At 42.6% G+C, this 23,521-nt stretch overlaps 1 protein-coding gene across 1 annotated transcript in view; it reads right to left on the reverse strand.

Moving 5' to 3' along the window:
- The window catches only part of C5H1orf141 (chromosome 5 C1orf141 homolog), a 63,085-nt gene that overhangs the window by 38,575 nt on the left and 989 nt on the right, over nucleotides 1–23,521 (reverse strand). Inside the window, exon 2 of the mRNA XM_062190092.1 lies at nucleotides 17,831–17,988. Coding sequence (XP_062046076.1) covers nucleotides 17,831–17,988 — 158 coding nt within the window. The remainder of the gene's footprint in view (nucleotides 1–17,830; nucleotides 17,989–23,521) is intronic.

Below are 23,521 nucleotides of genomic sequence, written 5' to 3' on the forward strand. Positions count from 1 at the left end.
GGTCAGAGGCCTGTTCCTGCCACTACCACAGCCTCCTTTGATCCTGCAGATGACTTGCTCCCTAGCTCCTACCCCCACTCTCACTGTATCTCCCCCTCCCACCTAGGAATTCTTTATCTCAAAACCAGTCCGGGCCCAAAGTCTAATATCTCTGTCTTGGGAATGTCGGTCTCCCAGGTCTCCAACAGGTCTTTTGTCCCTCTCTTGTCCCAGTCTTACCATAAGAATAGCAAGGGAATGGTAGTCCCTCCTTTTGGGCTCCCTGCTTATTGAGAAACAAATTAGGTATCCCACCCTTCAGGTGGCTCTTGTTTTATCATGAGCAAGGCAAACAGGAAAATCAGGTTTCATGCATGGACCTGGCCCACTTTAACTAATTTTTCTTTAAATCTATGAAGTTCACTATCCTTAAAAATATTGCTTTGTAACTTGCTAAACTTATTTTGCAATTTATTTTACCAGATTTCCGGGTAATCAGTACTCAATGAAACAACAATGGGTAATTAGTACTTGTTTTAGATGAATGCAATTTTAATTTTAAATTCAGATAGAGATATATAATATCAGCATCATAAGTCATTTAGGTGTAACTGCTAATTTAAATTGGGTAAAGGCGAATGAAATAAATGTCTAAATGTAAATTTTTGTATACTCAACATGTTATATTCTATAAAAACTATTTGGGTTAGTTTATAAACTGTCTGTGAAAATAGTTCAACACTGTTTAAAGTAACTCAGGCTGAAATTTGATGTGTTACCTTAATCTTACTCTGAAAATTTTTAATGGGTTATTTCAAAATGTATATCAAGGACATTGGCAGATGGAAAACACAAGTATACTAATCTATTCCTCTTTACTGTAAAATTAAAATCTGATTCTCTGTTAAAGCAATGAGTTAAAGTAATATATTATGTTCTGTTGATGTCTCTGTTAAACTCTAATTGTTCAAAAACAGCTAAATTTTTATTAATAAATATGTGCTTATTTTCAAACATTTAAATAATTACCTTGTAACAATGATCAAATTTGGTCTATATTATGTCATGATGTTAAGTAATCCTATTTCAACCAGATATTTTGGATTTTGAGCCTTCTTGACATTCTTGGCAGACATTCAAAAAATCAAAAATCAAAATGAAGTAGGCAGGCATACAGGTTGAAGTTGATCGGATTTGTGAACTGGAAGACCACGCCCCTGTGTGACCTCATGCTCCTACCTGATGCCTTGGCCACGCCCTTGTGTGGCCTCATTCCCCTACCTGGCCATACCCGGGGTGCCCACCAGCCAATCAGGTTAATTGACCACTCCCCTTTGGAGTGGGTTAAAAGCCTGGGGCACAGTGTGCCCAGCCGGCTCTTTTTCCCTGGTGTCTTGATAGGAAGGGGCTTGCTGTAGCCCCACGCCTCCAAGGCGCATGGCCTTCGGGCCATGTGCTCTAGGCTTCCTGGCCTAGATGCTCTTCCACTTGGCTGGTTCCTGGTGCTCGGTATGAACCCCTAATTACCTCTTTCTCTTAAATAAAGCTCTTACTCTCCTATGCATCTTTCTTACTGAACAAAAGCTTAAAACGTACCATGCTGCCTTGTTTATCTGTGCTGGTATTTAGAATTCTTCTCTAAATATTAGGCAAGAACCCTCTTGGGCTTATTAATATCGGGGATTTAGTAATAAGCCCGTGGTAAAATCGTAAGGCACCCCAAATCCTGGTAGTACATGTGGCACCCGGCTAGCATTTCTATGGAACTTTAAGGGGCCACGTTTTAGTGTGAATTTTAGGGGGTCTTGTCCAATATCAAAAGTTTCAAATAATTTGGACTCTGAAATTTCCAGTAAATTCTGGACTTCAGTTTTTCCAGTTTGGGCCCAACTGAAAAAAACGAAGGACCTATGTCTCTCATCTTGTAGAGACACCAACTAATCAGGCTATTTGGATTATATTAGAAGTACTGTCAAGATGTGAAGTGGTACTAAATTTTAAGTTTCTATAATATAAAATGGCACTAATACAAATGTCAGAATTAAAAAGCCTAATGATCTTGTGTTACTAGACACGATAGTTATCTTAGTGAGAAAGCCCCAGAGGCCTAAAGGGTTAAATGCTTTGTAAAATCCTACAGGTGCTTTCAAAAATACTGTAAAGTAAGCAAGTGCCTCTTGTTGGTTAATGAGTTTATAATTTTAAATGTGGCAACTTAAAGTTTTGTCATCTACAGTTTTATATATCAGATTTGCTGCTCATGAAACTAAAGCATTGTAGGTTCTGTGTTTAGCTGTCCTCCTATAGGTTCTGATGAACTTTTCCAGCCACTTCTATTGTATTCAGTACTTTGGGATGGCTCTGTAAACAGATGAAGCCAATAATGTACTAAAGGTACCAACTGAGAGAAAGTATGGTTAACTGAGGTTACTAAAAACAAAAAGTAATTCAAATCAATTGGTAATTTACAAAAAGGAGTTATTTTTTTTTAAAAAAAGCTATTATTAAAACTGCTATGTTCTATTATGTTATATGTGTATACATATTGTATGAATACATGGGAAAATTTATTAAGAGTTTTATTTTAATTGGCTTATAGTTAAGATTGCCCATAAATTTAAACAGCTAAAATTATTTGAAGTTACATTTAAAATTTGTGTGACCTAAATCTATCATATGTTTTAAAATTGATGGTAAAATTCTTTTTATGAAGCCAGCATCACCTTAATTCCTAAGCTGGAAAAAGATACAGCATTGAAAGAGAATTACAGACCAATATCCCTGATGAACATAGATGCAAAAATCCTCAATAAAATTCTGGCCAATAGAATGCAACAACACATCAGAAAGATCATCCACCCAGACCAAGTGGGATTTATCCCTGGTATGCAGGGATGGTTCAGTGTTCACAAAACAATCAACGTGATACATCACATTAACAGACTGCAGAAGAAAAACCATATGATTCTCTCAATAGACGCAGAGAAAGCATTTGATAAAATACAACACCCTTTCATGATGAAAACTCTAAGCAAACTGGGTATGGAAGGAACATTCCTCAATACAATCAAAGCAATTTATGAAAAACCCATGGCCAACATCCTATTGAATAGGGAAAAATTGGAAGCATTTCCACTGAGATCTGGTACCAGACAGGGATGCCCACTCTCACCACTGCTATTCAATATAGTTCTGGAAGTTTTAGCCAGAGGTATTAGGCAAGAAAAAGAAATTAAAGGGATACAAATTGGGAAGGAAGAAGTCAAACTATCCCTCTTTGCAGATGATATGATTCTTTATTTAGGGGACCCAAAGAACTCTACTAAGAGACTACTGGAGCTCATAGAAGAGTTTGGCAAAGTAGCAGGATATAAAATCAATGCACAAAAATCAACAGCCTTTGTATACACAGGCAATGCCACAGCTGAGGAAGAACTTCTAAGATCAATCCCATTCACAATAGTTACAAAAACAATCAAATACTTTGGAATAAACTTAACCAAGGATGTTACAGATCTCTACGATGAAAATTACAAAACCTTAAAGAAAGAAATAGAAGAGGATACCAAAAAATGGAAAAATCTTCCATGCTCATGGATTGGAAGAATCAATATCATCAAAATGTCCATTCTCCCAAAAGCAATTTACAGATTCAATGCAATACCTATCAAATACCGAAGACATTCTTCTCAGATCTGGAAAAAATGATGCTGAAATTCATATGGAGACACAGGAGACCTCGAATAGCTAAAGCAATCTTGTACAACAAAAAGCCGGAGGCATCACAATACCAGATTTCAGGACATACTACAGGGCAGTTGTTATCAAAACAGCATGGTACTGGTACAGAAACAGATGGATAGACCAATGGAACAAAATAGAAACACCAGAAATCAATCCAAACATCTACAGCCAACTTATATTTGATCAAGTATCCAAAACCAATCCCTGGAGTAAGGACAGTCTATTCAATAAATGGTGCTGGGAAAATTGGATTTCCACATGCAGAATCATGAAGCAAGACCCCTACCTTACACCTTACACAAAAATTCACTCAACATGGATTAAAAACTTAAATCTACGACCTGACACCATCAGATTATTAGAGAGCATTGGAGAAACCCTGCAAGATATAGGTACAGGCAAAGACTTCTTAGAAAAGAAGCAGGCAGTCAAAGCCAAAATTAACATTTGGGAATGCATCAAATTGAGAAGTTTCTGTACTTCAAAAGAAACAGTCAGGAGAGTGAAGAGGCAACCGACAGAATGGGAAAAAATATTTGCAAACTATGCAACGGATAAAGGGTTGATAACCAGAATCTACAAAGAAATCAAGAAACTCCACAACATCAAAACAAACAACCCACTTAAGAGATGGGCCAAGGACCTCAAAAGACATTTTCCCAAAGAGGAAATCCAAATGGCCAACAGGCACATGAAAAAATGTTCAAGATCACTAGCAATCAGGGAAATGCAAATCAAAACCACAATGAGGTTTCACCTCACCCCGGTGAGAATGACTCACATTCAGAAATCTACCAACAATAGATGCTGGAGAGGATGTGGGGAGAAAGGGACACTAACCCATTGTTGGTGGGAATGCAAACTGGTTAAGCCACTATGGAAGTCAGTTTGGAGATTCCTCAGAAAACCTGAATATAACCCTACCATACAACCCAGCCATCCCACTCCTTGGAATTTACTCAAAGGAAATTAAATTGGCAAACAAAAAAGCTGTTCGCACCTTAATGTTTATTGCTGCTCAATTCACAATAGCTAAGACCTGGAATAAACCCAAATGCCCATCAACAGTAGACTGGATAAAGAAATTATGGGATATGTACTCTATGGAATACTATACAGCAGTCAAAAACAATGAAATCCGGTCATTTGCAACAAGATGGAGGAATCTGGAAAACATTATGCTGAGTGAATTAAGCCAGTCCCAAATATCATATGTTCTCCCTGATCGATGACAACTAACTGAGCACCAAAGGGGAAACCTGTTGAAGTAAAATTGATGGTAGAAACTAAAAACATTCTATATGCTTGTGCTTAAGTTTGCTGGTTAAACAAGCTATACCATATTGGATATTTAAGAGATGTTTCCAAATATATGTATTCTTAATATTTATGGAAGGCATTGGACCTTCTGGTAAATGTTTTCTTAAGTTGTTATCTAATGGTTAAAACTGCTTTCTAAGTTTTCATGTGATATTTCTATTGTCAGTAAGCGATCTGGGACTGGCACCCCAATTTCTCTATTCTAAGCCCAACTTGTTCTTTCATTTCTCTGTTCTCTTCAAGGTAGGAAACTAATTCTATTATGAAGGAATCTCCAAGATGCAAAATTTGATTTTAGATCTTATAAAAGAGATGGCTAACATTTTTCTGTAATAGGATAGCCAAAATAAGAGCTTAAAGTATAATTTCATAGCTAGATTCACTTCGCCATCAGCAAAGTAAACAGGAAACAGAAAAGACCTCCCTTTCAGAACAAAGGGAAAGAAAGTTTTAAATTGAGAATATAATTTTCCTCATGGGCATTGTCTACCTTAGAAAAACTACTACAGAACATGCCTGACTATAGACTTGTAGTTTAGGCCACCAAGATTAGATATGGGACTTGAGCACTCCCTTGACTTGCATCCTCTGGTCTGCTTTAACAAAACCCAGGAGGAAACGAAAGCTAGGCATCAGAAGCAATGGGTGACAGGCCTATTAATGGCTGTTCTGTACAGTGATCTGCCCTCAAGGAGACCCAACAGGCCAGTCCACTGTAGTGGCTTTCAATGTGGCAAGTCTGGGCTTCAGCAGAAGTCAGCTTGCGGAGAGCCCTGGCAGCTCTGCCAGCCAAGAGTTGGACCACTGGAAATGGACCTGCCCTGGAGTTGAAGGATGCCCAGGTCAGAGCCACAGATCTTATTGGCTCTAAGCTGAAAAGCCCTTCACTCAGCCCAACTTCCAAAGTGACCACTGCAGCTGAGGGGACAGCCAACCGGGGTCAGCAACATTGCAGGCAGAGCTGTAAGTTTCCTGTTGGAGTTGCCACCTGCCTTTACCTGGCCAGCTCTCCTCCCAGGCCAGCTAGGTAATGGAAGTCAACAAGGTGCCTTCCCCAAGGAGGTTCACACCTCCCTTAGGATGTAGGCTATATGAAAAGATAGATGAGTCTGGACCTCATAATTTACAACGCTTTAAAGCCCACCTGATTATTATCAAGCCCCTTATGTCAGGTTCTATTTGCCTCTCAATCAGAAAACTTATCTGTAGCTTAGACAGCACCTTTCTTAGCTCCTCTAATAACTCTGTCCTCTGTATCTAGCCCACTTGAGCCTCATTCCTTTGTAATCATAACCTCTACCACCAATGGCTCTACTCCCAATCTATGTGTCAAAATTTCTCTACAGACAAACCCCACTACCTGCAAAAGTGGCCTTTCTCCCAGTCTTGGCTGGGATCAGCTTTAAGCCACATCTATCAAACTGCCTCCACAAAGGTCCAGAGACCCCCCGCCATTTCCTCTCCTCTATGAAATCCTCTCATCACCTGGTTAATGTTACTCTCAGGATCATTGGTTGCTATTCTCACCCTTTTATACTATGGTGTCTAAGTGTTTACAGCAGGTTATAATGGAACAAACGAAGGCCTTCAACAACCAGGCGGTTAACCAAATGCTGCTACAAGGATTTACTTGGCTCCCACCCAGGAGACAGCGACTTGAGACATCGCCCCATGCCGTGAAGAGTACCTCATCACCCCATGTCAGCAGGAAGTAGCTCTAAAGACAGATCATCGTCCCTCTACCCCTCCTGGACTTTTGGGACTAATATAATCCCATACAAATCCTGCTTTATAAAAAACAAAAGGGGGGAATATTAGGAAACTGGCACAGTTTTAGCCAGGTGGCTGCATGGCCCAGCTAACTGAGCCAGGCTCCACCCCCACCCTAATGGGATTCGCTGCTCCTGCTTCCCTGCCCGCCCTCAGGCAAAGTTTTAAAAGGGCCTGTTCCTGGACACATGCTTTCTTGGCTCTTGGTTCTTCTCTCTTGGCTCTGCTCTCCTCTCTCCTCTCCTCTTCTCTCTCTTCTCTCCTTGCTAGCTCCTCTCCTCTCTGTTTCTCTCTTTTTCTCTTTTTCCTTCGCCGCCCCTCCACTCCAGTCTGTAGGGTGTTCCCCAATAAACCCTTTCCCTTAAAAAAAAAAGTTTTTGAAATTCATGCATAGTTTCTTCAATGTATTTTCCAGGAATTTTTAAAGATCCTATGTATAGGGGGAGGCATGGTGGCTTGGCAGGTAAGGCCACCGCTTGCAGTGCCAGCATCCCATATGGGTGCTGGTTCAAGTCCCAGCTGCTCCACATCCGATCCGGCTCTCTGCTATGGCCTAAGATGGCCATTGGGCCTCTGCACCCATGTGGGAGACCCAGAAGTAGCTCCTGGCTCCCGACTTCGAATCAGTACATCTCCAGTCGTTGCAGCAATCTGGGGAGTGAACCAATGTATGGAAGACTTTCTCTCTCTCTCTCTGTCTCGGTCTCTCTCTCTCTCTGCTTCTCCTTCTCTGTGTAACTCTTTCAAGTGAAATAAATAAATCTTTTTAAAATAAGATCCTATGTATAAAGTATTCCTTTATAATGTTTCATTTTTTCTATGTTCATGGGTATGGTTCCTTCCTCACTGTCAATATGGTGCTATTGTCATTTTGTTCTCTTTCATTTCTCAACTTACCATAATTTTAACATTCATTCAAGAGGTACTAGACATGCTAACTTTCCCAAATGCCTTAAAATTTCTTGTACTTAAAAGAAGAAAGCCAAAGTTTGCAGGACTTCTGGGAGATGACAGCTTTTCTTTGATCCTTAAATGCATATTTAACATGATTTACAATCAATATATTGAACTAAGGACTAAGTGCTATATATTCGGCTTATAATATTAATCATACATATAGCTTGTCCTTAACTGATCTTGACTTTCTTTTCTAGTTTATATGAGCACACACTGATTTCAAAATGTTTTTTCATTAAAATAAATTTGTCTTTTAATTCCACTTTGCACCAACTTTTTGAAGTACCTTATAGTCCCTTGTCATGTTTTTTATTGTATTATATGGATCAATTTTGTCAACTTACCTAACATACTAATATGACCAAATTATAAATCCTGCTATCTAGAAGTGAGTAGAGTTACAAGATAGATAAAACAGATATATAAATAGTTTCCCTCTAGGCTGATAGGAGCATAGATAAAGACATTGTACAACTTAATCAGGATTGGTCCACCATTATTTTTAATGCTCACTTTTCCTATCTGCTGGTTCACTCCCCAAGTGGCTGCAATGGTCATGGCTGGGCCAAACTGAAGCCAGGAGCCAGGAAGCAGAGGCCAGGAGCTCCTTCTGGATCTCCCATGCGGGTGTAGGAGCCCAGGGATTTGGGCCAACATCTGCTACTTTCACAGGCGCATTAGTAGGGAACTGGATCAAGAGTGGAGCAGCTGGGACTTGAACCAGCGCCCTATAGGGGATGCTGGTATCTCAGGCGGTGGTTTACCCCACCACACCACAACACCAGTGTGTGTTGATCCTACTTATAAACTAACACATTATCATAATGTTGGGAGAAGACTTGAAACACCTGATCAAAGACAATAACTATTTATTTCTCGACAGTATGAGCAATCACATTACACACCAGTTCCCTGAACCCCAGTCCCACAGAGTAACAGAGGGCCAGCTGACACTCGCATGGGTGGGTTGTCACAGGAATGGAACACTGAGTTTAGGGCATCTAAATTTCTATAATATACAGTATGTATGTCTGCTGTTAGTCCAAAGGATAGATACCTTTCTGCCCTTTGAGGTTGTTCACTACACAAACATCCTTACAAAGTCAGTCTTACAATGCTTCTGTACACAGTAATACAGAAATGCAAGAGATACATGGAGAGTTGTTTCTGAACAAAAGGAGGGAAGTAGGAAAAGGAATGGTAGGGATAAGAGCCTAGATATAGGAATTGTATTCCTAGCATTGGATTCTCATAGAACTTAGGGACCAGAACCTGGAATTATGAATTTGGTGGGATAATGCCCCAGTGTAAGATTAAATCTGTCTTTCATTGACTTCCTGCATTTTGCATTAAAAACAAACATCTATCCTTTCATCCCTTCCTCCCTCCCTCCCTCCCTCCTTCCTTCCTTCCTTCCTTCCTTCCTTCATTTTTTCCTTCCTCTTATCTTTAGAAAAATTCCCTGTGAAAGTATTTCCGGTCTTAGCTGAGTTAAGGGGAACATAGACAAAGGCTTTGAATTGAGTTGTGTGAGCTGGAATTACAGGAAGTCTGCTGCACATAAGTGGGAAGAGCCATTGATATGGCACTGGATGCAAAGGAAAAAGACCCAAGGGACGGGTACAGCTCAGATAGAAGCACGGGGGTCGTTCTAAAAGCTGCTCCTTCCAAGCTGGAAATCCTTGTAGATTACTGCCCAAGTAACTTTTGTTTTTTTTTTCACAATACAGCCACTTTGAAATGGATACACAGACTTTGATTTTGGCATCATGGGATAATTTAAAATACATTTTTCTGTAATAAAGATACTCATTTATATATTTATTGGGATCTTCATTTTATTTGTTTAATTTTTTAAAATGCTTATTTATTTAAGAGATTCACAGAGACACTTCTCAAATGCCTGCAGCCACTGGGCTGAAGCTAGAAGCCAAGAAATGAAAACTCAATCCAAACCTCACATATGAGTGGCAGGACTCCAACTGCTTGAGCCACCACCACTCCTTCCTAGGGGTGCGCATTAGCGGGAAACTGGAATCCAGAGTCAGAATCAGGTATTGAACCCAGGTACTCCTCCATGGGACATGGGTGTCTTAACTGTCAAGGTGCATGTCCACCCAATTCATTAAAAAATTTATACTGAAAACAATTGTAGGAGACACCAAGATGACAGACTAGGAAGGGAGCTGATTGCTCTAGTCTAGAGGATAATAGTTTAAAAAAACCTGGAGAAAGTCCAACCTCAGAGAAGAATCCATGCAAATTTGAGGAGCGCTGTGAATGTAAGTGGAGGGTGTAGATGTGCACAACTCAGGACCCCAGCTGCCGAGAGCCTCAGCACCAGCTTTGGAGAATGAGGTGAGACCAGACTGCAGCAGCCCAAGCCACTGGTGATAAATTTATGGAAAGAAACTGATGTGGGTATGGTTTGGAGACCTGTGGGGGACAGTGTACCTGCCAACCTAGAGAAAAAAAGCGGGGCACATTTCCCTCTCCCTGATCACCTGGCACTAGCATCCTGTAACTAGCCAAGAGAGAGTGGGTGCCAATTTGGACATACATAACAGCTGTGCCAGCTCATGTCCATGTGCCCAGCAACCAGCAGAGTGAAGATGCCGGAGTCGAGCTGAGAGAATTGACAGGGTGCTGAGTGCTCATGACTGTGGGAGCCTTGTGTGCTGGGACTGTGAAAACACGGTGGCTGAGGGCACAGGGGGTGGCTGGGTCTTTGGGTAGTTACTGCAAGTGGCTCCACATGCTTGGGGCTCCCTGATTCCCTGATGAGGTCATTGCTGTGGGACCCATGCTCAAAATGAGGACTACACACATCCTTTGTGTGGTTCTTGGTGAGAATGAATATTATACCTAGGCATTGGTCTCCTCAGAGGAGAGGAGTTGAGTGTGAGACTATGCAAACAGAGCAGATTAACCCTCCCCTCTGATAGAGAGAGAGAGAGAGAGAGAGAGATTTACCACGCCCAATTTGGGTGTCACCTTGGACACTCCCCTCACCCTGGTGCCCTGAACAGAGCTCCCTGGTCACACCCAGCACACACCTCAGGGTATTAACTGAAAGAGCAGACACTACTAATCCACAGACGCATAGTCCAGAGATAAAACCCATCACAGGGGAAAAAAAACACAATAATACTTGTCTCCACAAATGTCCAAAAATAAACACAATAACTCAAAAAACAAGAATAAGGAAGACAACATGATGCCTCCAAAGGAACACAACAACACTCCAATACTAGACTGTGAAAATGAAGAGATTGAAGAAATGTTAGAAATAGAATTCAAAAAATTGATTGTAGGATTACTTAAAAGTAATCAGAAGCAAATACACAAATTAAAGAAATACATACATGACATGAATGAACATTTTTCCCATGACATTCAGATTTAAAAGAGAAATCAAAACAAATATTTGAAATGAAGAATTCAATAGATCAAACTGAATTCAGTAGAGAGTGGAGAGTCTTAACAACAGACTTGGTGAGGCAGAAGAACGAATATCAGAGTTAGAAGACAAATCTCTGGAAATTTTGTAGTCAGACCAAAAAAGAAAAAGAAGAAATTAGAAAACTAAAACATAGTGTTAGAGATTTATAGGATACTATCAAACAACCCAATAAATGGGTTCTAAGCGTTCCTGAAGGCTTGGAAAGAGGAAATGGATTAGAAGGCCTTTTTAGTGAAATAATTACAGAAAACTTCCCTAATTTGGAGAAAGAAAGGGACGTCCAAATACAGGAAGCACATAGAACTCCTAATAGACATGACCAGAAACATCCTCACCATGACACATTGTAGTCAAACTCTCTACAATAAAACATAAAGAAAAGATTCTAAAATGTGCATGAGAAAAATGTGAGATTATTTGAGAGCATCTCCAGTTAGACTCACAGCTGAAACCCTCATCAGAAACCCTCCAGGCCAGAAGGGAATGGAGAGATATAGTTCAAGTTTCAAAGGAAAAAAAAAAAAAAAACAAACTTGTCATCCCAGAATACTGTACCCTGCAAAGCTCTCATTTATGAATGAAGGTGAATTAAAGACTTTTCATAACAAGGCCGGCGCCGCGGCTCACTAGGCTAATCCTCCGCCTTGCGGCGCCGGCACACCGGGTTCTAGTCTCGGTCGGGGCACCGGATTCTGTCCTGGTTGCCCCTCTTCCAGGCCAGCTCTCTGCTGTGGCCAGGGAGTGCAGTGGAGGATGGCCCAAGTTCTTGGGCCCTGCACCCCATGGGAGACCAGGAGAAGCACCTGGCTCCTGCCATCGGATCGGCGCGGTGCGCAGGCCGCAGCACGCCAGCCGCAGCGGCCATTGGAGGGTGAACCAACGGCAAAGGAAGACCTTTCTCTCTGTCTCTCTCTCACTGTCCACTCTGCCTGTCAAAAAAAAAATAATAATAAAAAATAAATAAAATGAAAAAGTCACTTCCTCTCTATGAAAGATCTATCTATGAAAGATCTGTCTTTCAAATAAATAAATAAATCTTTTAAAAAAAAAAAACCTTCCATAACAAGCAGAAATTGAAAGAATTTGTCACCACTTGTCTAGCCTTACAAAAGATGCTTAACAATGTGCTATACACAGAAACATGGTCATCACTATGAAAGGTGAAGGCAGAAGATCTCCCAGGAAAATTAGAAAGAAAATCCAAAGTAAACAACAGGAACATTTATGGAAAAACAGCATGGAAATTGAACTTACTCTGGTCTTTCTTTTGTAGCCCTCATAATTTTAAACTACATATTTCCTTTGCTACTGAATGGTATTTTTGAAGTCCAATTCTGAGTATGCACTTCCTTATTTCAACTCCTAGGATGCTCCTCCCCGTCTCAGGAGATTGTCCACAGTTCTTTAACTGGCTGAGAAGACCTTCGCTGACCTGACCTTTGTGTGCCTTTTTAGCCTCACTTCTTAACAATTGCTCTCCAGTCTTACCCCTTAGCATGTTCAAGTCTACTAACACTGAGCCACTTGTGGTTCACTCGCTGATTTCTAGCTTCTTTGGTCTCTGGCTGGTCCTTTGTCGATATTACTGCTTTGACCTGAAACATATTTCTCCCTTTCCAATCCTGTTTCTCCTTCACTAATTCTCTGGGTTTCACCTGAGGTTCTGCCTCCTCTGGGAAGCTTTTGCTGGCCCTCCTGAGAGAAATCTTTCTATAGCAACTAGTTCCTGTTCACTTATCTAAATCTCCTATTGAATGTTAATGGCATAAGTGTGTTTCACCACTACTGTGGTACCCGCAGAGTACATCAGTCTTCCAATAAATACATGTAGAATAAAAGAAACTTATTATACTATAAAATATAAAAGTCTATATCGGAGCTGTTGTTAATTGAAGAAATCCTCAAAGATTTCTTATTCAAATTTGGTTAGCAGTCCCAGAAACAACAAAAAAATTTGTTCCAGAATGAGAATTACTCAAGTCTGAGTGAAACCTATTACTATATTAAATAGCAATCTAGGATCCACTTCTGGAAACACAAGTGGGTGGTTTGGCCAAGCAATCCCCTTGAGAACAACTAGAAAATCCAGGAGAGGGGGAAATATAAGATTAAAAACATTTGCTTGGGGGTAGGTGCTGTGCCATAGTGGGTAAAGCCGCTGCCTTCCATGCCAGCATCCCATATAGTTCCAGACTTGGCTGTTCCAATTCCAATCCAGCTCTCTGCTATGGCCTGAGAAAGCAGTAGAAGATGGCCCACGTACTTGGACCCCCACACCCATGTAAGAGACATGAAAGGTCTTGGTTCCTGACTGATTGGCCAGCTCCAGCTGTTGCAGCCATCTGGGGGAGTGAAGCAGTGGAGGGAAGACCTCTCTCTCTGCCTCTGTCGCTGCCTCTCTGTAACTCTGCCTTTCAAATAAATAAATAAATCTTTAAAACAACAACAACATTTTCTTGAAGACCTCTAAGAGTTTGAAAAGCAATAATGACTTGAGGGGCCAAGAGCTGGGCAAAGAGGGAAACTCAGAGAGGCAAGTCTGGCACCTGGGGCTCTGTTTTGTCAATTCCAAAGTTGGCAGCAAAGAGACCAAGAGGTCGTGCGGTGCTTGTGACAAATATGTAGGGCTGTGGGAATAAAACTGGAGATCAGGCCCCACTGATGAGGAAGGATCTTAGAATACTCTTCAGACTTCGGTTGGGCCCCAAATGTTTATAGTTTACAAAAATGTGAGAGTGCACGACAAATACACCAGCCCTCAAAAGAACTGAAGTTTAGTGTTTAAATTCAGTGTTAAATTAACTACTCTGACCCGGGAATGCTAATGCCTTAGCCTAGCTAAATGTCTGGCTAAAACATTGTGTCAACGTCTGCACAATTGAAGAGAACAGAACATATGGAGCTTCAAATTATATTTATACTTTTATAATTGCATTTTCCAGTTCTAATAAAAATAATCAGGCATATGAGAAGATAAGACTATGTGCTTTTAGATACATGAAAATAATGAAAAGCACAATGGAAATAAAAGGCAATAGAAACAGGTTCACAGGGGAAGTCATAAAATAGCAATGTTTGGGTACCAGTTTGTGTCCTAGTTGCTCCTTTTCCAATCCAGCTCTCTGCTAATGGTCTGGAAAAGCAGTAGAAGGTGGCCCAAGTCCTTGGGACCCTACACCCATAAGGGAGATCGGGAAGAAGCTCCTGCCTCCCAGCTTGGATTGGCCCACCTCTGGCCTTTGCAGCCATTTGCAGAGTGAACCAACAGATGGAAAAAATCTCTCTATATCTCTTCCTCTCTCTGTCTGTAACTCTACCTCTCAACTAAATAAATAAATATTTTTTTTAAATAAAGCTATGCTTAATATTCTCAGAGAATTAAACGGTAATTGAAAACAAGTTATGTTTCTTAATTTTTGCATAGATTACTTGGGGTCTAATCTTTGTAATTTTGCAGGGAATTAATACATGGGTGGCAATTTTAAATAGTCTTACTTTATAGACAAAATTATACAGGACGGGGCCAGCGCCGTGGCTCACTTGGTTAATCCTCCGCCTATGGCGCCGGCATCTCATATGGGTGCCGGGTTCTAGTCCTGTTTGCTCCTCTTCCAGTCCAGCTCTCTGCTGTGGCCCGGGAAGGCAGTGGAGGATGGCCCAAGTGCTTGGGCTCCTGCACCTGCCTGGGAGACCAGGAGGAGGCACTTGGCTCCTGGCTTCAGATCGGCGTAGCTCTGGTAGTAGCGGCCCTTTGAGGGGTGAACCAATGGAAGAAAGACCTTTCTCTCTGTCTCTCTCATTGCCTAACTCCGCCTGTCAAATTTAAAAAAAAAAATTATACAGGATATGTTAACAACTATGAGTGTTAGCAGGAACTCTGACTTTTGTAGAAATTGCTACTACCTAAAGAATTTGCTTACTTTGAGAAATAATACACAGCTGTTATATGAGGAAACCTACTTGAAGACAGGCAGGTGGAAGACAGGAACAGTCTTAAATCACAAGACAGCCTCAGTGGGCTGCTGCTTAGGCCTACCTAAATATCCCTGATCATCTTACTTTCTTTAGCCACATTTTATTATCTTTGGCTGGAGGAAAACCCTAACTCTTGTGGAGATTCTTACACTTTTCTTTTTCTTTTTTTTTAAAAAAAAATTTATTTATTTATTTATTTGAAAGTCAGAGTTACACAGAGAGAGGAGAGGCAGAGAGAGGGAGAGAGGTCTTCCATCTGATGGTTCACTCCCTAGTTGGCTGCAACGGCCAGAACTGTGCTGATCCGAAGCCAGGAGCCAGGAGCTTCTTCCGGGTCTCCCATGAGGGTGCAGGGGCCCAAGAACTTGGGCCATCTTCTACTGCTTTCCCAGGCCATAGCAGAGAGCCGCATGGGAAGTAGAGCAGCCGGGTCTTGAACCGGCGCCCATGTAGGATGCTGGTGCTTCAGGCCAGGGCATTAACATGCTATGCCTAAGAACCAGCCCAATACTTTTCTTTTTTCTTCTTCTCCTCCTTCCCTGTCCCCTCCCCCTCCCCCTCCCTCTCCCCCTCCTTCTCCCCCTCCCTCTCCTCCTCCTCCTCCTCCTCCTCCTCCTCCTCCTCCTCCTCCAACTTCTTCTTCTTTTGGCTGATTCTGCTTTCCTGGACACTGATCAAACAAATCTCCCTGGTCTTTGAATGCTGCAAATATGTACCACTTTGTCGTTATAGTTTGCACACTTCCCAGTTAGCCAGGCTTACACTTGACTCAAAAGGAACATTACTCAGATGTCGATGGGTTTCAATGTCACTAATACAGAATCAATGATGTCTTTACAAACTGTTTAGGAAATGATCTTTTCAGACAAGAAAGCAGTAACAACAACTATAAACCATTGCTCATTACCTTTGAATGTATCTAATGGGTCATTAGCCTTATACTATCCTGTTACATAGTACACCACATATATATATATATATATATATGTACATGTGTTTGTGTGTAGATATATATTCTTCTTTTTCCTTCCCTTATATTCTCAAAATTTTATTTTATGCCATTTTTCTGGGCATTAATATATTTTAATATGGATAGTTCCATAAGTGATTTTGAAGCAAAGTAATTAAAACAAAGTAAATAATGTAAGAAATTTGTGATAAAGCTAACTTTTATAAACTATTGGTATTGACTGGTGCTGGAAACAAACTCTCCTGCTAACTTGTGGCTCCCCATTGGAAACATGTCCTAGTATCTCAGTAAATCTCAGTAAATCATTAAAATATGAAGGAGTGATATTTCTTGCCACAGTCAGGATGCTTACAAGTAAATCAGGCATTAGCTACAATTGTGGGAATAGTTGTTTTACTTCATCTTCAAATCATTGTTCAGTACTCTTCCAGACATCTCCCCTTGGGTGCCTCACAGGCATATTTAACATAAACAAAATGAAATGAGATGAATCACAGCTCTTTTCATTTTAATCCTCTCATCCACCTAATCTTCTCCTGACAAGTCCTCTACCTAAGTACAAAATGTTACAATGCACCTTGGCAACAAGCCGGAGAGGTTACAGTCACTTCCTGTTAAACCAGGCAGTGAGGAGGGGCACAGGCTCTGACTATAGGCCACTAGGATTTTAATACAATCTCTGCTACTTCTTACTGTGTGACCTTGGACAGGTGATTTAACTTCACTGAGACGGACTTTTCATCTGCAAAATCTGCTTTACACAGTGGATTGTTACATAGGATAAATGAAAGAACAGTATTTATACTACCAGCAATATCCAGTTGGTTTTAAGTTCTATTGAGGGGCTGGTGCTGTGGCGCAGCGGGTTAACACCCTGGCCTGAAGCGCTGGCATCCCACATGGGTGCTGGTTCTAGTCCCACCTGCTCCACTTCTGATCCAGCTCTCTGCTATGGCCTGAGAAAGTAGCTGAGGACAGTCCAAATAAGAAGCTCCTGGCTCCTGGTTTCTGGCTTCATATTGGCTCAGCTCCAGCCATGGTGGCCAAGTGGGTAGTGAACCAGGGATGGAAGACCTCTCTCTCTGTGTCTCTCTCTCTCTGCTTCTCCTTCTCTTTATGTAACTCTGACTTTCAAATAAATAAATAAATCTTTAAAAAAAAGTTTTATTGATTCTACATCTTAGTACTTGGGCTCTCTTCTATATTTCCTATGCCTGAAAAAATTCTCTGACATTAGAAATGTATAAAGGGTAATGAATGACTGGGGTTGACCTGTTCAGGCCATCCCTTGTAAGGATGCAGAGAAAGTACCTTACGTGGTCTTTTTAGGCAGACATTTTCTTCAAATGCATTACTTTAAACTTACAGTAAATCCTGACAATTATCTGGAGCCACACAATGGAGCTCAAGGAAAGAATTCTTTAGAAATTCAGCATTGCTATTACCGTCTACACTAGCGAAATATGATGATGATAAATATTTTATAAACCAAGAATATCCACAACAGTGATTTAGTATATTTTAACTCATAACCATTATAAAATACACCATATGACAAAGCTCAATTTAAAATACTGTGTGTAATATCAGACAAAAATAAAGTAATGCTTTAAAGCTTCAAACTGAAAATTGGAGGTAATTATGATAGTTACGCTTTTGGTTTTTTGATGTCACTCAGCTTGTTTTTTCTGATCTTTGATAGTGCCTTAGCTGTGGGTGTAGCAAGAGCCTCTTCACATTCCAGCCGAAAATCAAATGTCAGGGGTATGACCAAAACCTTTTTTCTTCCTTCACTCTGAAGCTGGTTTTTCTACAGCAAAGTCAAAGTAGAAAAAAAAAAAAAAAAACGGAAGTGCGTTGATATAAGAAATCCCTCCTTGCCAACACACACATGAATGCGTATACACCATGTTATACATCGATGTGCATATAATAGCAAAAGAATAGAAAACAAGGAAGCTAGTGCACTAAATTTTTAAAATTTGTTTATGTCTTTGCTCTATGTCCCAAATCACTCTTTTTCCATCTACAATCTGAGCTGCTTCACCAGATAGATGATCATAAGGCTTTGCTGTGGTTTAACAGGATATGGCTCTTAGGGCTCCAAAGTCACAAGTTTCTGGCACTAAGAAAGTGAAAACTTAATCCAGCTGTGCTGTCTAGGAGGTGAGCAGAGTTATAGGTCCATATACCACTGGGGGTGTGACCTCAGAAGACAGTTTTTGAGAGAGGGTGGCTTCTAAATCCAAGATGGGCCCAGCCATGCTGTCTGCTTCCAAGCTTGCCGTGTGATCTTTCCTTCCCTCGTGTTCTGCCTTTGCCATCCTCGGGCCTCCCTAGGTGGCTGCCCACAATGACTGTGATCTTCAAAACCGTGAGCCAAAAAAAAGTTCTCTCCATCACAAGTAGCCTTTCTCTGGTATCCGTTATAGTGACCAAAAGCTGACTAACACAGAAAATTGCTAATGAGGAATGGAATCATTACTATAAGGATAGCTAAAATAGGGGAGGCAGCTTTGGAGTTACTAACCGGCAGACGTTGGAAGAGTTTGCAAGGCTGGACTAGGACAAGTCTAGAATGCTGAGTATTATGGGTGATCCTGGATAAGGCTCAGAAGAAGGGGAAATGAGGAATGAGCTGCAACAGCTTAGAAATCGGCTGAGTGGCTCTGACGGAATGTGGACAGGAACGCAGACAGTAAAGGCCATGCTGATGAAGTTTCAGATAAAATTCAGATCCTGGTGGGAATTGGACTAAAGACCATCCCATTACGCCGTGGAAAAGAACCTGTCTGTATTGTGTCCCTGGCCTCAGAGTGTGGAAGGCAGAGCTTAAATATGAGGGACTGATTTATTTGACAACGGAGACTTCCAAAGAGCAAAACATTCAGGCGGGAGCATCGATAGTACTGGCCACTTCTCATCCACTGCACAGTGAGAATCAGAAACAAAAAAGAACAGAGTAGAAGGATTTGGAAAAGTCACAGCCTGGCTAGGAAGGAGCAAAGAAAAACTCAGTTTGGAACAGAAGAGTAGGGAAGAAAAATTTCTTGTATTTTTTAAGATTTATTTATTCATTCATTCATTCATTCATTCATTTGCTAGGCAGAGCCACGGAGAGGTAGAGAGAGAGAGAGAGAGAGGTCTTCCACCCACTGGTTCACTCCCCAAATGGCCGCAACGGCTGGAGCTGGGCCAATCCAAAGCAGGAGCTTCTTCCAGGTCTTCCAAGGGAGTAGGGGCCCAAGGGTTTGGGCCATATTCCACTGCTTTCCCAGGCCATAACAGAGAGCTGGATCACAAGAGGAGCAGCCGGGACTCAAACCAGTGCGCTAATGGGATGCCAGCACTACAGGCAGCGGCTGTACCGGTTATGCCACAATGCCCGCCCCAGGAAAATTTCTTGATAAAGAAATTTGTGCAGGGTTGAGGGGTTGGGGTTTGGCTTTGTGGCACAGCAGTTAAGCGTCATTTTGGATGCCCACCTCCCATATTGAATTGCTAGTTCAAGTCCAGTTACTCTCTTCTGATCCAGCTCCCTGCTATTAAACCTGGGAAGCAGCAGATGATGGCTCAAGTACTTGGGTCCCTGCCAATCATGCGGAAGACACTTATGGAGTTCCTGGATCTTGGCTTCAGTCTATCAGCCCCAGCTGTTGAGGCCATGTGGGGAGTGAACTAGAGCACACAGAAGGTCTCCCCTCACTACCCTTTCACACACACAGCCTTTCACATAAATTAAAAAAAAAATACTTTTTAAAACATTTGTGGCTCAACAGGCTAATCCTCCGCCTTGCGGCGCCGGCACACCGGGTTCTAGTCCCGGTCGGGGCACCGATCCTGTCCCGGTTGCCCCTCTTCCAGGCCAGCTCTCTGCTGTGGCCAGGGAGTGCAGTGGAGGATGGCCCAAGTGTTTGGGCTCTGCACCCCATGGGAGACCAGGATAAGCACCTGGCTCCTGCCATCGGAACAGCGCGGTGCGCCGGCCGCAGCGCGCTACCGCGGCGGCCATTGGAGGGTGAACCAACGGCAAAGGAAGACCTTTCTCTCTGTCTCTCTCTCTCTCTCACTGTCCACTCTGCCTGTAAAAAAAAAAAAAAAAAAAAAAAAATTGTGCAAGTAAAAGGGAGTAATACACTAATAACAAGACAATGTGAGATAGATTCCAAAGGCATCTCAGAAATCTTTTTTTTTTAAATATTTATTTATTTGAAAGATAGAGTTACAGTGAGAGAGAGAGAGAGAGAGAGAAACTTCGATCCACTGGTTCACTCCCTAAATGACCACAATGTCCAGAGATAGGTAAAGCTGAAGCCAGGAGCCAGGGGATTCTTCCAGGTCTCCCACATGGGTGCAGGGGCCCAGGATCTTGGGCCATCTACCACTGCTTTCCCAGGCACATTAGCAAGGAGCTAGATTGCAAGAGGATCAGCCAGCATTGGAGCTGGCGCTCATACGGGATAATGGCACTGCAGGCCACAGCTTAACCTGCTGCGCCACAGTACGGAAACCCATCCAGCAAATCTTTAACTTTTCTGCTCCCATCATAGCCCAGAAGCCTGGGAAAGCAGACCGGCTTCCCAAGAGTGCCTCAGCATTCATTTCTCTGCATACAACTGACACAGCACCATAGGACTGCAGCCGTAATCTGATCTGCCCGGGTGTGCCTCATGCCGGTGGCAAGGTGGCAAGCCTTGTTGGAGTCCACGTGATGCCGGTTTTGCAGACATGCAGAATTATGGAGCTATGACAGATTCCATTGAGATTAAAAAAACAAAGCCCTAGGGGACCAGGCAGGGTTGTGTCTCAGGGTTGGAACACCTGCGTGGAACACCTGCATGGGGGCAATGCCTGGGGGAATGCGGGAAGGAAGCAGCAGGACAGACTTCAGCAGGGTACAGCCAACAGCAGTGTGAAGCATTCACGGGGCAAAGGGGCAAGCAGCATGCTGCAGAGGCCTTGGAAAGCACAAACATCAACAAGCAGCCTCCCAGAGCAGCCAGGGGGGCGGAGAGCACCAGAGCGTGGAGGCAAGGAGACGCCACCTAGATTTCAAAGACCGTGTGGACAGCTTGACTGTGGACACACACACCTGTCACAAGGGTGGAGCCACTGCAGAGCGCCTGCACTGAAGCAATGCCAAGCAGAAGCGTGCACCTGGAGCTGCCGTAGAGGCCCCAGCAGGGCAATGCCTAGTGAAGATTCAGCAAGGAGACTCCAGCTCGTGAGAGGATAGCACGTGCTGGGACCGATGGAGCTTTAGGGGTGGGGTTATCCAAGCCCTTGGGATCTCACCCTCCACAATATGCCCAGGACGCTGGCCATTGGGGCTTAAGAATTTAATGCTTGCACTGCTAGGTTCTGGATTTTTTTTGCTTTGGTCCAATTAATTCCCTCTACTTAGAATGGAAACGTGTCACCCTATCTACCCACCATTGTATTGTGGAAGTATGTAACTTGGATTTTTTTTTTTTTTTTTTTTGACAGGCAGAGTGGACAGTGAGAGAGAGAGACAGAGAGAAAGGTCTTCCTTTGCCGTTGGTTCACCCTCCAATGGCCGCCGCGGCCAGTGCACTGCATCCGGCGCACCGCACTGATCCGATGGCAGGAGCCAGGTGCTTCTCCTGGTCTCCCATGGGGTGCAGGGCCCAAGCACTTGGGCCATCCTCCACTGCACTCCTGGGCCACAGCAGAGAGCTGGCCTGGAAGAGGGGCAACCGGGACAGAATCCGGTGCCCCGACCGGGACTAGAACCCGGTGTACCGGCGCCGCAAGGTGGAGGATTAGCCTATTGAGCCGCGGCGCCGGCCGTAACTTGGATTTTTACAAGCTCACAGTTGAAGTTTACCTTGAGTCTCAGAAGAGATTTGGGAATTTAGACTTTTGAATTAATGTTTGACTGAGTTAAAGCTATTGTGAATGGAATGAGTGTATGTTGTATGTGAGAATGACAAGTTTTGGGGAGGCAGAGGTGGGATGCTATGGTTTCAGTCGGATATGGCTCCCGAACTAAAGCAGGTGGTTAAATCCCAGTGTCATAATTTGATTCTACTAAAAGAGAAGAAGCTTAATCCAACCATGAGGCCAAAGAAGTAGACCTGGTGGGAGGTCCTTTGTTCATTGTTGACATGCCCTGGGAAGATAGTTCTCACAGGAGAATGGTCATAAGAGCCAAGTTTGGGGTCAGCACTGTGGCATAGTAGGTTATGCTGCCACCTGCAGTGCCAACATCCCATATGGGTGCCAGTTCATGTCCTGGTTGCTCCACTTCTGATCCATCTCCCTGCTCATGTGCCTGGGAATGCAATAGAAGATGGTCCAAGTACTTGGGCCCCTGCACCCACATGGAAGAAACGCCTGGCTCTAACTTCAGACGGGTCCAGCTCTGGCTGTTGCAGCCATTTGGGGAGTGAACCAGTGGATGGAAGATCTCCCTGCTTCTCCCTCTGTCTCTGTGTATGTGTATCTCTGCCTTTCAAATAAATCAGTACATCTTTAAAAAACCAAAGAGTTGAGTTTGGCCCATCCTCTTTGCTTCCTGGCTGGCCATGTGATCTCGCCCCACACACGCTCCACCACTGCCATCCCCTAGCTCACCAGCTGCCGAGTGAACCAGTCGGGTATGCCCAATCTTGGCACGTGAACTTGGGAAATTATGATCCAGTATAAACCTCTTTCCTTCACAAGTAGTTTCTCTTTGGTATTTGTTGCAGTGATGAAAAAGTGCTATCTCCTAGCAGTTTTAAGCATTTTAAGAAAAGACCTATAAATTTAGCAAAGACAACAGTGATAAAGTTATTAGAACGATGGCAGTCATCTCTCTCCAATCTGCTCCTCTTCCTGTAGGCACACATATGGTGAATGTCACACCAACCTTCATGTGAGTTAGAAATAGAGTTAAGAAAGCAATCAAAAGAGTACTTTGTTAAAATATTTATACAGATGGACTGAAGGGGACAGAGGATATAGCTGAAGCACTATTTAAGGAGTTGACTTAAGGTTTGCTCTAAAAACTTCTCTCAGCACAGCACAGAAAAATAAAGAGATGACAAATTTGAAAGCAAAGTCTGCCAGTGATGGGGTAAGTGCTAGGAGAATTAACCTCCTGCTGTTACAACCAGGAAATCAGAGAAAGTACATGAAAATTACTGCCTTCAAGCATAAGAAAACAGAGCAGGAGCGGATCCCTGAAAGAAGGGAACCAAATGGGGTAAACAGTCCAAGAGTCTACCTAGTAGCTGGAGGCAGTTTCTGGGCTAAGGCGCAGGGAGGGGAATCCTGATGGGTTTGCCTTAACTGAAACCAAACTTTGTGGCCTTGATCTTGCTGAATTTAGGAGAACC

Source organism: Lepus europaeus, chromosome 5, assembly GCF_033115175.1.
Source record: "Lepus europaeus isolate LE1 chromosome 5, mLepTim1.pri, whole genome shotgun sequence".
NCBI lineage: Eukaryota > Metazoa > Chordata > Mammalia > Lagomorpha > Leporidae > Lepus > Lepus europaeus.